General features: G+C 47.4%; 1 protein-coding gene across 1 annotated transcript in view; it reads left to right on the forward strand.

Annotated features, from left to right (window-relative positions):
* The window catches only part of LOC133353428 (voltage-dependent T-type calcium channel subunit alpha-1H-like), a 307,728-nt gene that overhangs the window by 255,068 nt on the left and 38,601 nt on the right, over window positions 1–14,059 (forward strand). Inside the window, 6 exon segments of the mRNA XM_061569680.1 lie at window positions 1,663–1,823; window positions 3,766–3,948; window positions 5,054–5,413; window positions 7,593–7,693; window positions 8,167–8,290; window positions 12,699–12,767. Of these exon segments, the coding sequence (XP_061425664.1) occupies window positions 1,663–1,823; window positions 3,766–3,948; window positions 5,054–5,413; window positions 7,593–7,693; window positions 8,167–8,290; window positions 12,699–12,767 (998 nt within the window).

The raw sequence follows: 14,059 nt of genomic DNA on the forward strand, positions 1-14,059 counted from the left end.
GGGAAAAATTCAGCGATGTAGAAATGGTCAGGCGGAGGCGATTCCTGCTTCAGTGGGCATGAAGGTTGTTACCCATATCCTACTTCCAGTCCTGAGCCAGCGGTGTAAATTCCACATTCGTATGGTGTGGGTGAGTCTATCAATCATAATAAAATCGCACGTATATTTGAGGACAGCACGAGTAACATGATACATCGAGGGAGTCAAAAGATTCACACCACGAAGGCTTCTAGAGATTCATACCGCTATGGATTTTATGTTCGCCGCAACGGCAATAAACACAGCGATTCGCAAATCCAATCTTGACCCCAAATTGTGACCTGTCATTGAATTCTGGGAAGGGGTCAATCGTTGAAACCTTGCTTTCATCCTTCCGGCAGTCGTCCGGGTTCCAACAAGACCACATTTGTTATCATTTGCTCATTTGCGTATGACTGGAGACAAAAACGAAGGACCCCCCCCCCTCCCCCAAGGTAGTCTGCTGGTTCCAAAGCTCTTAGCGAGCACCCAATAAGTGGCAATGTTCACATATCGCACCAGGTACTCATTTGAGGCTGAGTCGACCTAAGGGAGGCCCGGGACCAGTTCACATACAGTAGGTAGTGAGTCATATCTGAACCCGTCCTTACACTCCCAACGAACCCCCCACACCCTCCAACCCTCTTACTCACGCGGTGAAGTATGGTTAAACATCTGGCATTGCCAACACCACTCGGAGGAGGCCTTCACCCAGCAGTGTGTGATTATCAATAGCCTGCAAATTATGAAGAGCTTGGTTATTCAAGTGGTCAGCATTTAGATTATGATCGTTAACTTCAAAGACGCCACGCTTCACCTGATATGATCCATTAATATTGCCGCCGCTTCGGAGTCCATCCCGTGTTTTGTTTTACCCACTTTGATGAGTAATTCAAAATCCATCCTGCACAGACTTTTGACCGAAGAATGACATTTACCGTTGTGAATTTAATTGAAATGTATTTAAATATTAATTAATGACAACAGAATTACGAAAGATGCTCAGATATTGTTCCGGCGACAATGTTTTACTTGTGCTTTCGTTTGCATCGTCTGACGATAATAATTGGCTTCCCTTTCGTAATCCGCTGCTGTGCGCGTGTTGAACTTTTTTCGCACTGTACGGAGCCAACCGTGCTAATCGGAGGTGCTGGATGACGGCCGACCCATGCTGTGATGATTATGGGAGTTTTTTTTGGACCATACTTCACCAAACTGTTGAGGGTGGATTGGAAAAGAGGTGGATGGGGTGGTGGGGATCGAGTGACAATGACTTGTTTAGAAATCACCCGCGACTGATCTTAGCAATGGCCTGGAATGGAACTCAGCTCACCGTGTTCATAACCACGACACCATTGTTCCACCGCTAATATTATCTTGCCCCAACGGTGGTGATGATTTGTTTATAGCCAACGAAGAGCAAAACTAATGTGACCCCATTAGTCTGTATGGCTATTCTATGTTTCTTGCGGTAAAGTCACGAAGATAGAAAAAAAAATGAGAATAAAATAATAAAAACGAAAATAAAGTGGCTATATGTCTGTGTGTGTATATCTCTCTGTTTGTCACTTGCCCCAACAGTCTGTTAATGCTATCCCGGGGGGGCGGGTGGATATTTGTCTTTGCCTTTGTGCACGTGTGCAGTGCTGACACCCAATGGACTCCTGGAAGGAAAGTGCATGTCAATGCCACCGCTCATCACCCACACGGCCCCCACCCCATGGGGGTCTCCTCGCTCCCCGTCTCCCGACTCACGGAGAGGGAGCAGCTCCTCCCTGGGGCCCTGCCCCGGGGTCCCCTCCCCGGTGAGAGATGCGCACGCACGCAACGACTCCACGCGGACTACATCTACGGTGCATTCACGCACACACAGACACACGGCGAAGGTGCTAACGCTGTTGGGGCCCAAAGACAAAAAACTATTCTGGTGAGATGACAGAAAATATAGAGACGACATTTGGAGATGTAGTGAGATTGAAGGAGTAGACAAAAGAGGGAAATTAGTGCGGTGACAGAAGAGATACATAGCACCAATTACTAATTTAAGGCTGAGCTAACCTAGACGAGGCCCAGCACCTGTTGAGACATTGGCCTCTGGTGTTAGCCGTGTCCAGGAATCAAAATTAAGCCGCCTGGTTCGTCGCGCAGCATTCAAACCTCCATGCCACCGCTCCCCACACGAAACATACACAAAGATCCGACGTGTAGCCTTTAACAGACTGTTGTGGCGAGTGCTGTTAGTGAGCACCTGTGAAGGCCGGTATGGTACACGAGGTGTCGGCTGATGAGCAATCACGCTCGACCGCCTTTGTCTCCCCAGTGGCGGTGTTTACACACCGTGCCAGGTATTCATTTGAGTCGACCTAGGGAGGACCAGTTAAGTGGGGTTGGCCCTGAGCAGAAATCGAACTCGCTGAGTTCAAAGTGCAGTGTTGCTGACCGCTGCACTACCGCTCCCCCACACACAGACACACGCGCACACACGTTGCAGACGCTGTCATTTTGCATTCCCAATCTTTCAGGTTCAAGTCATCGATGGGCACGAGGTTAAAATGGAAAGACAAAGATGCGCAATTGATTTTCTCAAGGCTAAATATACCCCTCCCATCGCAGTCTCGACTCGTAACAAATGTGAATTTAATGAATAAAAAATGAACAAGGCTCACTGAATAATAGCATGAGCATTAACAAAGATGAAATGTCTTTGGGTGCTAATATTCAACACACTGGCCAAGTGTGTTTATAGCCACAGTTGATATAATTGCACACTTTAGCTTTCATGCACGGCAAACACAATCGCAGATTGTAATATTTTATTTTGAATTAGTTTCAATTAGATTTACCTGTTATGCCCATATGTGTCGTACGATCGTGGGCAGGCCTATTTGTCCTGTATAGACGAACGTCGTGGTTAGTACATTGGACACACAACCAAAAGGTTGCGACTTCACATCCCAGTCATCAGTAGACTCAACCCATCATCTGTCTAGGGTTGATAAAGTTAGTACCACTTTGTGAGACATCACTATTGGTTTACTGTGGACAGTTGAAGACCCGGTCATTGTTACCAGTTGCTCTTAATTTTCCGCTTTGGATAGACTACGACTGTCATAGGATTGTGGAATGTTCACTACTGGCTGCTAATGGAGGCAAGACGATGACATGCTCATTACAGCAGGGAAGCACTGGCTTTTGACGAGACATTACTCAACATGGTCATCCTGTGTAGGGACTGGCCCCTGCCGTAGGAATGTGGAATCTACACCTCTGGCTAGAGTCTAGTCGCAGAGTGTAGTTAGGAACAAGGGATAGGGCTATGGTCTCGTTAGCTTGTGCAGTGAGGGTTCGTGTTAGGGTCCGGTTGGCCAGTGTGGTTATGGATAGGTGTAGGGCTCTGGTCTGGGCACTAGTGTGTTCATGAGTATGAGGTTTATGAGTATGAGGTTTATGAGTATGCTTGGCGAGTGTGGTTAGATTTAAGGGGTAGGTAGGGTTCGGGTCTGGTTGGCCAGTGTCTTTGGGTGTACTCGGTAGGGCTAGCTTCTTATCAGTTTCTTGCACTTAGGGTGAGAGGCAGGGCTGGTGCTCGGAACGGACTGGTCGACTTGCGTGATTGAGAGAGTTCACGGTGGGACTGGAACCTGTTCGGTCTCCGCGGTTCGCGTTCGGCTGTCCGCCTTTTTCCAATTCTCCTCTCGCCACGGGCGCTCACGGCCCCCACCGCACCCGTGCGTTGCGCGCGCGCAGCCCAGCGGGCGCAGCTCCCCGTGGGGCGGCCGTGGCAGCGTGTGCAGCAGCCGTCGCTCCAGCTGGACCAGCGTGGGCCTCGACGGGTTCCTGCCGCGTCCCGGCGGGCACGCGCTGCTGCCCGTGCGCCACGACGACAAGGCGTCGCTCTCGTCGGCCGTGCAGAGGGACAGCCTCGCGCAGGTGACCTCGAACCTTCCGAGAGACGCCTTCCTAGGTGTCTTGGAAGACGTCGCTTGGCTCAGCGGCACCACCACCACCACCAACAGCGGCAGCAGAACCTGTAGCTTCATTGTACCTCCTCTGCCGGAGCAGCAGAGGAAGCATGAATACTTCTAGAAGAGGCAGTAATATCTCTAGAGGAGCTATCTAGGGCCACTGCTAATGGGCGCTCCACACCCCCGATTCCCTCTTACACTCTTTGAGTCCATGGGATGCTGCCAGAGTGCAATGGTTTATGCTCTCGTAAAGGAGTATAAAGCATCACGTGAACTCCGGTCATCCTCACAGTGCCTTTTGGCTGGCCATCGATAGAAGACGGTCGCTGCATCGCGCACTTTCAGATGCGCTTCTGTGGCCGTCTGGAACGTTGTTCCTTCCGATATTGGGAAAGCCGCTGGAGCTATGCACTTTTAAATCTAGATTGAAAACGAATTTCTTTAGGACTGATTTGTCTGTTTAGTTTGTTGTCCTTCCCCCGCACCTCTGTTCAGCACGGTTGGCTACGTATGGTACGAAAGAAGCTCAATATACATACATACCGCACACTGGACGTGCAATACAAAGGTGGCCGGTTCGCGTTTGATCTCACAGGGTAGCAGTTGCCTCTGTCAATGCAGCCATGTAAATGGGTTCACCACAGTTGTGTGTGGTGGGGTCAAGTTGTAACCAGGGTCTTTAACGTCTCTGGAAGATTTACAGATTTCCCAATACGACACAGTGACCAGATTCTCCGCTTGAGAAAAGATGGTCCAGAAAAATTTGATGCACCCCAAACTTGTGCCTGGTGACAGTTGAAGGCATGGAGATTTGGTGGCACAACTGCTTACCGGATGATAAGACGCGCCCCTCACATTTGCTTTAAAATCTTGGGAGGAGGAGAAGGGAGGGTGGTAAATAGCATCTTGTCATTTGGAGTGAACGGCACACTTCAACAAGATCACGATCCTGGTACAAAAACGAGGACAGGTGGCAACCCCAGCTGGGAGTCTCGCAATAAAAAATAAAAAGTTGATCACTTTTGTGTAATCCACCAACCCCTTCTCCGTTGCGCCCCTTTCTCCCCCAGTGGAGCCTGAGGAGCGTCAGCCCGCGGGGCAGCGTGTGCTCGGCGGGCACGGAGGACGGCCTCTCCCCCCGGGGCCTCCTCATCGCCCGCCGCGCCGCCTCCTGCGACCTCCCCGAGCTACTCCAGACGCCCGCCATGCGCTGCAACGGCTCGCCGCTCTCCCCGCTGTCGCCGCTCTCCCGCTCGCCCTCCCTGCCGAGGGGCGCTCGCTTGGCTCAGCGACACCACCAACACCACCAGCAGCAGCAGCATCAGCAGCAGCAGCAGCAGTTCGTGTCACACGGGAGCAGCCCGCTGCCCGGCAGGGAGACGCCGAGATTGTCACGCAAGTTCAGCGACGACGCCGAAGAGATTTACGATGTGAGGGCCGGTCCACGCCGCACGGCATTGTGCGACTCGCTTGCTCAGTACCCATGCCGGGTGTTGACCAGGCACGTCCACACATATCTTCTTTATCTTTCCGATGGTTGACCTATTAAGAGCGACCTTGTAGAGATTCAAATCAATGCAATTTAGCCGTTCGATTGCTTCGTCCAACTTGGCAAAATGCAAAGGAATCTGGCCACCCACCAGCTGGGTTCACGTATACATTTGGGGCAGTGCGAAGTCACGTGATCCATGATTTAGGGGTTTGTAGCTGCAGTCGCCTCTACCCGCCATTCTGCTATGCGGAAGGGCCAATGCCCAAAATGTCACTGATGAGATATATATTTTTTATGGCAGTGTTATTGTTAATTGTGCATTTGAATCGCTGCCAAAGCAGCGGCATCACCAGAATATTCGTTGGGTAAAAAAAACAGAACATACGGCACGTATATTCCAAAGACAGATAGAACAGTTCTGGATTAAAGTCGTGATCCCGAATTGAATGAGCTCATCAAATCGCCGGCGTGGACGGTGAACTGTGACATTTACGACGGCGTTCAGAGCTGAGTCAAACAATCAAAGCGTTTCCCTGCTCACGTGAACGCATGCCACGATGCTCGTCTCTGCTGACAGTCCCACGAGAGCCTATGGGGGGGGGGGGGTTATATATGGGTGATTGTTACATCATGGCAAATAATAAATACCCACGATACTTTGTAGCCCTTTATTTAACATATAAAGTGCAAAGGTTAAACTGTCTCACTACCCAAACAAACATGGGGTGGAGCTTATTTACATTGGCAGTCCTGAGCCGGTGGTGTAAATTTCACATTGCTATGGCAGGAGGGCTGTATTTGCATGAGGGGCAATGGGTATTTGAGTCATGGGAAATTGTAATTATTCACATTCACTTGCAGGCCTACTATGCACAGTGAAAAATGCTTCTTCTCCACTCCCCGATGCCCTGCTCTTGTTACCTGCATCTTCGCTGAATTTCTGCATCTGCCTGCAATCTGCAGACCCATCATTTTAACAACGACCTAAGCACAACGAGTTCGCTGGAATCAGCAGCTATTCGTGCTATTCCGCACACTTTTCCGCGCAATTCTTGCAAACTTTGTTCCGTTTTCTTTGTCAATGTTCGTGTTTCTGACCCATACGCCGCAGCAGGTAAAAATGCAGTGATTGAAAACAATCTTCTTCAGGCACATTGGTTTGCTGCTTTCCATTATTGACTTCAATTTCCGAAAGCCGTCTAACCACCCGTTGTCCAGCTTCTTTTTACTTATTTATACGCGCTTACAATTGCGCTGAGAGACACAAAGAGAAACACGTCGATCAGACAGCATATGCGAGTTACAGACGTCGTTTCGACGCGCGAGAATGTTGGCTGGGCTTGGGACAGGACACGGCACACTAAAATGGACGATGCCATGTGGTCGAGACTAACGATGGAATAGCTGCCAATGGAGGGGAACATGTCCGGGAGAGCACTTACACCACGGAGATGGAGCTGGGTAGATCATTGCATCACGAGATCATGACAGATGTTGAATGCCTGGTGAGGCCTTCTTCAAGCAGTGAAGAGATCATGGCTGATGATGGGTTTACGTTTTATTTTGGCTGTACAGGGAAAACCCTTTGGCCAATACGTGCTCATTTTTTTATGGGGACCCGGTTCCACCAAAATGATCCATGTGTTTGGCCCAACCATAATTGATCTGTAAGTCGTGTTCCAGAAGTACGGCGTTCGCCGTGTTGCCCTTTACGAAAGTAACTTAAACACGTGAACTCGAAATTGTGGCATAAATGTACCTGTTATCCGCACTTCTTAAAACGGATAAAGGTATGTTATGTACGTGGATAATGGGAGAGTGTAGGATCCACCAATCTTCTTCACCTGCATATCGTCATGGGAGATGCGTACCGGGCAATGATCGTTTGAGCGGGTTGGCACTTTGACATTATTGCCTTTATTTTATTTGTAAATATAACCTACGAACATTTAACAGAGATATATCGTTCACTTTTAGCCAAGGTCAACTGCGGATCATTTTTGTAAAACAGCTCACGGCTGAATGTGTCTTAACCGCGTAAACAAATATAATCAATCGATCGATCAAATGGAAGAAACACGTATTGGCTTCTTCCGCATGCACGAACTGTCTTTCAGAGCCACTGCTTCAGGCTCCGACGGCGACTGGAACCCTACAAGCCCAAGTTTTGCGAATCCCGAAAAGAATGGTCGCTCTACCTGTTTGCTCCGCACAACAAGTGAGTACGACTCGTCAGTTCAAGGTGGAGAGTTCATCGTGGACAAAATCCACTTCCTTTATCTGACACCAGATAAGAGTCCAATGGATGCTGCCACAGAGCAATGGTTCGCACACAGGACATGCAATCCAGAGGTCGCCGGTTCGATCTTCTGTCACGGCAGCTGTAACGATGGGGCACGTTTCTTAGATCCATGCGTCTCTATCCACGCAGCGGTATAAATGGTAAGCAACCGCAGTAAGTTGACGGGCAAGTCGCACGCGATGGAATCATTTGTCAGTTCGCCCACCTCTTCCAAGACCTCTGGCCATTGTGGAAGAGTAGGCCAATGTCTTCTCGAGGGGAGTCTCTAGAGCTCTCTGTAGTTGAGGCCCCCTTCCGGCAGCAGTGGCATTGAGCAAGCGATCGTGGGGCTGCACTGTTATCTTTTCCGACGAGTTTGTGTTCGTGACTGTTCCCCCCGCTGCTGGCAGGGTCAGAATGCAGTGTCGCAAGATCATCGCACACAAGGTGTTTGACCACGTGGTGCTTCTCTTCATCTTCCTCAACTGCATCACCATCGCCCTTGAAAGGCCAGACATTGGAGCGGACAGCCCTGTAAGTTGAACGAAGATGTCACCACCATCGCTAATCACGATCATTATCAGCAGCAATATTTTAATAATTATAGCAGCATCATTATCACCACCATCATCAGCAGCATTGTAAAGTTGTCTTCCTGCCCAAGTTCAAATGATATTGCACTTATCTCAGTTGGCATCTTTGAGCCATTTGTGGAATGTCCACATTACTAAGGCAGGGTGCCAGTATCTTCCCCCCCCCCTTCCCATTAGGTCAGCCAATGTTAATACACACCCAGTAAGTAACGATGACAACAATTCAATCATGTTAATCACTTTGCATACACGACGACGCACACAAAACGCCAATTCCGCCACCATTAAAATTAACAGCGTTGGAAGTAAGACTGTACAAATAAACAAAGGAGGCATCACAGGTGGCAAATAGGAGCACAACGAGCGGGAGTAAGGCCTGTGCCTTCAAAACCCCGCACAGATCACGCATGAAAGGATGGCGGGCATCATTTATTTATGGCCGCTTGGAAATGTTTCCCCCTTCTGTGCGAGCCCACCTTTTGAAATATGCATGACGGAGAGGGAGTGAGAGTCCCGTCATTACTGGCACGGAATGAAATTGTGACAAGATGGCCATGCGGGTGCCGTACTGGAGAGCGTTATTGTTCTCCGTTAAATTTACATCTTCGCCGAGCAAAGGCGCGCTTTCACACTGTGGAGCGCGCATCTGTCCCGTGCACGTGCCGCGTGCTGTCTCCGATGAAGGACAGACGCGGCATTACCTGCCGTACATTCGAAGTGCGTGGGCTGCTCTCAAGCGTTGCGTGGGGCCGAGGGCTATTCGCCAGCAGCTCAGTCCACATTCCTATGACGGGGTCTAGTGTATCCACATGACAGCTATCGTTGAATTTGTGGTAGGGTCAATTTTGCCTACCCTGGAGGGGGCATATAGCCTGAGTTGAAGTCTCATTTAAATGTCATACACTTATATACAATGAAACGCCTATAATCTACGACTCAATTCTCTGCAGCTCCTAATCAATCTGGAAGAATACCGACAGTGTGCATTTACCAGTGAGTAAATTAAATCATGTTGCCAGGTCATCCTCTTATCCACAATACATGTCATACTTGATATACATTATTTTCGCAAATAGGCACACATAATAGGTTCTGTCAATTACACCCACAAACAAAAAACAGAGACAAGAGAAGTTCAATTGTTACACAGACAAAGGCCACAGACTGACCACCTGCTTATTCTCGTAGACTATTGGGACAATTGTCCTGTTAGCGAGCACCTAATAGGTGCACTGTTCCCATTTGTCCGAACCAAATTACTCGATCCTACCATTGCGCCTTCTGGATGTGCCCAGAGGTTCAAACACTTTACAATATTGTTCCCCAAAACATAATGAGCTCTTGGGCTCCCATCACCACCATCACCACCACCACAACAAAGCACTTTATGACGAATTGCTCACAGCACCCTTAGGCTGCCGCAGCTGTTGCAGTGAGCATCACGTGAGCTCTCTGCGTTTGACCCATTGGTGAACACCCCATGCGAGACGTTTCCACATTGCAACGCCTGGGGGGGCACGGGGGGCGTGCTGTGTGGTGTAGGAGGGATCTTTGGCGATTTACATTTATAGGGCAATCGCGAAAGGCATTGTGGAGATTATAAGCAACAAAATGAATAAGCAGACACTTTTGTACGTATATATGTTGAACTTCTTTCGCACCGTACGTAGGCAACTGTGCAACGTCTCCTTCCAATGTCTGTCTCCCTCCACGTAAAAAAAACAAGTTTGTTTTACATGCACCTCTAACCTGAAGGGGCAAGGACTATTAGTGAGCAATGGATAATCTGAATAAATGAATAATCATTTCCAATTATTTGCCCAGCAAAGCTTTACTGAATCTCGGAATTGTTTCATTCGGGTCTGGCTCCTTTGGCATGTTGGGCCATTGCCATTGTAAGTGTTTGACTTCACGTGGGAGGGAAACGAAGGTGAGAAACTCAGCACAAAATTTCGATTTAAAGCTTTCGTGACTGCAGGGATTCATCTTCTTGGTTCTTTCGGTAAAGTCACGTAGAAGGGAAATAATAAAATAATAAAAATAAAACATAATAAAATAATTCTCACGACGTTTCGGCCACAACGCAAGCAGACGTCCTCAGGTGAAGAACAGGTCTGTCGGAAAGACAGCGTCATTCAGGCCGAAACGTCGTGAGAATTATTTTATTATGTTTTATTTGTATTATTTTATTATTTCCCTTCTACGTGACTTTACCGAAAGAACCAAGAAAACTCAGCACTGCCATCCCATAGCCGCCTCGCAGCCCACAACACCTGGCGGCAAGCCCCGGTTGGTCACCCATCCAAGTACGAAGCAGGCTGAACTTTGCTTGGCTTCTGAGACGCGATTCGATCCTGGAAAAGTATAGCGACTTGGGCAAAGAGCGATAGATGAGGACTGAAAGAATGAATGAATTTTCCATTCACTCGAGACGAATGTGGCTCCAGCTGCGTCAACACAAAACCCATTTCACTCATGCCCGTAAACAATTCACAGCAGCCAGCGCGTCCATTATCTTTCCATGAAATTACCAAAATAATCGTTACTACATATAAGCCAATTTAATAAACAAATGAATTGACTGGAACTTACATCAACCCTGTAAATCTGCACAGCTTGCGATCTTTGAATTTGACTTTTTTTTCCTGATTCATGGAACCTTCACATCACAAATAGGAAGATTAACCAGCATAGGGGTGCCATGAATGTGTGCTTTGTCGGTTTTAATATTATTCGAGAGAAGGTTTTTTTTTACTTTGCTATTTCATTTTCCATTCTGCAGCTATACAGATTAAATACAGTACGTTGCTGGGTTTTTTTTAGGCGACGTTAGTTGTGTCCGTAGCGTGTCTAGATTTTATCGGAGGTCCTCGTCCGAGCTGAGTGTGTCGGTTCTGGCAGAAGAGCGTTGGTGATCATTTTCACGGGAAAGCATCCGTGTGCAAAGAGGGGCTCAGCCGGGTTCCCAGTCTTGATTTTTAACTCTGGACAAACATCAAACATCTTTCAATAGATCAGTAGTATCAGAATTAGCATGATGACGTTTTTATAGATATTTGTAATATTGTCATTCTACCACCTGTGTCTCTGAAGCAATCACAACCGACCAATCACAACCGACCAATCACAACCGACCATTCCGTGTTGTTGCCCATACTCAAGGTCAGATTGTGCCCTCTCCAAAACCAACCTTGCATCGTGGGAATGGGACATTTTTGTGATCGATTGTTGTGCATTGATCAATTCTGTACCACTATTTGGCTCTCAACTGGAACAGCGGACTTGTGAAAATGTTTTGTTCAATCTATCGTACTTTCGTCATGATATCAGTGTAAATATTTGATGTAGTGTTTTTCTGCAATAACTTATTATAATTGTCGCAACACCTTTTGGTTAAAGTTTTCAACCTGTTGCAGTAATTATGGTAACACCTCTACGGTTGCAGCTAATGTCTGCAATACTGCAAGTACTTAATCCATTTACGCACAATTACTAAAGTTGAATTGCACGTACATGTAATGAATACGAAAATATTATTGGTTATTTCGGTAAAGTCACGTAGAAGGGAAATAATAAAAGAATAAAAATATGAAACAATAAAATTCTCACGACGTTTCGACTGCAACACAAGCAATCATCATCAGCTGTGGATTTCACATCTCATGATAATTGCTTGTGTTGCAGTCGAAACATCGTAAGAATTTTCTTGTTTTATATTTTTTTAATTGATTATTTCTCTTCTACGTGACTTTACCGAAAGAACCACGAATATGAATCCCTGCAGTCACGAAAGCTTTAAATCAAAATACGTAACATATTTAATAAACACTCAGTGACAAATTACCGAATATATTTACAGTTTGATATTTACAATTTAATAAAATGTAAAAATAATGGCAACTACAGTTTAATCCAAGTCACATTCCGTCACCGTGAAGCAGAGCTCAAATTAACTCGAGAAACAGCGGGTCGGTTTTAAACTCAAGAAACATGAATTCAATTGTGTTGTCTGATAGTGTGCTGTCTTTGAGTTGTACGCCTTTTGGCGTCATCTGGTCCAACACCAATGGAGACTGGGCTCTAAGAAAAGCTGTCTCGGATGTGGACCAATCAACTTCAAGAACAGTGCATATCATTATCATCATCAGAGTTGTTTCTTTTTGTTTGCATTTTGACTGCTTGTGTTGTGGTTATTGCAAACATGATGCCTTGTATAAAGGTGTCAGTTGTTGTACCAGTTGAAAGGGTAAAAACCTGTTACTATATTTTGCCACTGGTAAAGGAGATGTCTCATAGTGTTCAATTGCGTCGTTTTTTTTAATTCGTTATAATGGTTGTCTTTTCCTTAGGAACGGCTGTTCATGACCATTTCCAACTACATCTTCACGGCCGTTTTTGTGACTGAGATGAGCATCAAGGTAACAAACATCTGCTGTGTTCCCTGTTGTGTTCCCTGCTGTGTGCCCTGTTGTGTGCCCTGCTGTGTTCCCTGCTGTGTTTCCTGCTGTGTTCCCTGTTGTGTTCCCTGCTGTGTTCCCTGTTGTGTTCCCTGCTGTGTGCCCTGTTGTGTGCCCTGCTGTGTTCCCTGCTGTGTTTCCTGCTGTGTTCCCTGTTATGTTCCCTGTTGTGTTCCCTGTTGTGTGCCTTGTTGTGTTCCCTGCTGTGTTCCCTGCTGTGTGCCCTGCTGTGTGCCCTGTTGTGTTTCCCTGGTGTGTGTCCTGCTGTGTTCCCTATTGTGTTCCCTGTTGTGTGCCTTGTTGTGTTCCCTGCTGTGTGCCCTGCTGTGTGCCCTGCTGTGTTTCCCTGGTGTGTGTCCTGCTGTGTTCCCTGTTGTGTTCCCTGTTGTGTGTCCTGTTGTGTTCCCTGCTGTGTTCCCTGTTGTGTTCCCTGTTGTGTTTCCTGCTGTGTTCCCTGTTGTGTTCCCTGTTGTGTTCCCCGTTGTGTTCCCTGCTGTGTTCCCTGCTGTGTTCCCTGCTGTGTGTCTTGTTGTGTTCCCTGTTGTGTTCCTTGCTGGTATGCAGGAGGTCGTGGGTCCGATCCTAACCCTGACCCCTGCATGTTTGCGTGTCTCTCCCCGTGTGGTGTTTTTCTCCGGGTTCCTCCAGTTTTTCCCTCCACATTTGGAATCAACATTGCGTTTAGAGTATTTGGCTGCTAGAAATGTCCACATCGTCAGCCACTTCGTTGAGCTGTCATTTGTTACCAGGTCGCTTCTGAAAAAGCGCTGTATAGCTGAATGGGCCTTAACCAGAGAATTTGTAAAATATATAGTTTTAGTCCTTTTGGTGATTTTTGTTTATTTTACCCGACGTTTCGGGTGCTTGTGTTGCGCCCGAAAAGTCGTGATTTTTTTTTCTACCTACGTGACTTTACCGAAAGAACCAAAGAGTATGGATCTGGGTTGTCTATAACGGGACTCGAACCCTCGGCGAGCACTGGCACAGTGAATGGAGTGCTGCTCACAGACACCCAATCCAGCACAGCCACGCCTACGACTGTACACGTGTACGCGTGTTTGCTTGTTGAAGGTTGTGTTTTATACGTGAGGGTTAAAGGTCGGGGTCACAGCACTGTGACATCACAATTTGGTTACATATTGAGGTTTCTGTCCTAACGGCGGCGAGATCACTCGCCCGGCGCAGGTCACCGCTCACTGAATTTGCTCGCGAGAAAAAAATTTTGGCGAACGTTGTTTCAGACAATCTTGCCC

The sequence above is a fragment of the Lethenteron reissneri genome, chromosome 44, assembly GCF_015708825.2.
Source record: "Lethenteron reissneri isolate LAM-NWPU_2019-01 chromosome 44, ASM1570882v1, whole genome shotgun sequence".
Lineage (NCBI taxonomy): Eukaryota > Metazoa > Chordata > Hyperoartia > Petromyzontiformes > Petromyzontidae > Lethenteron > Lethenteron reissneri.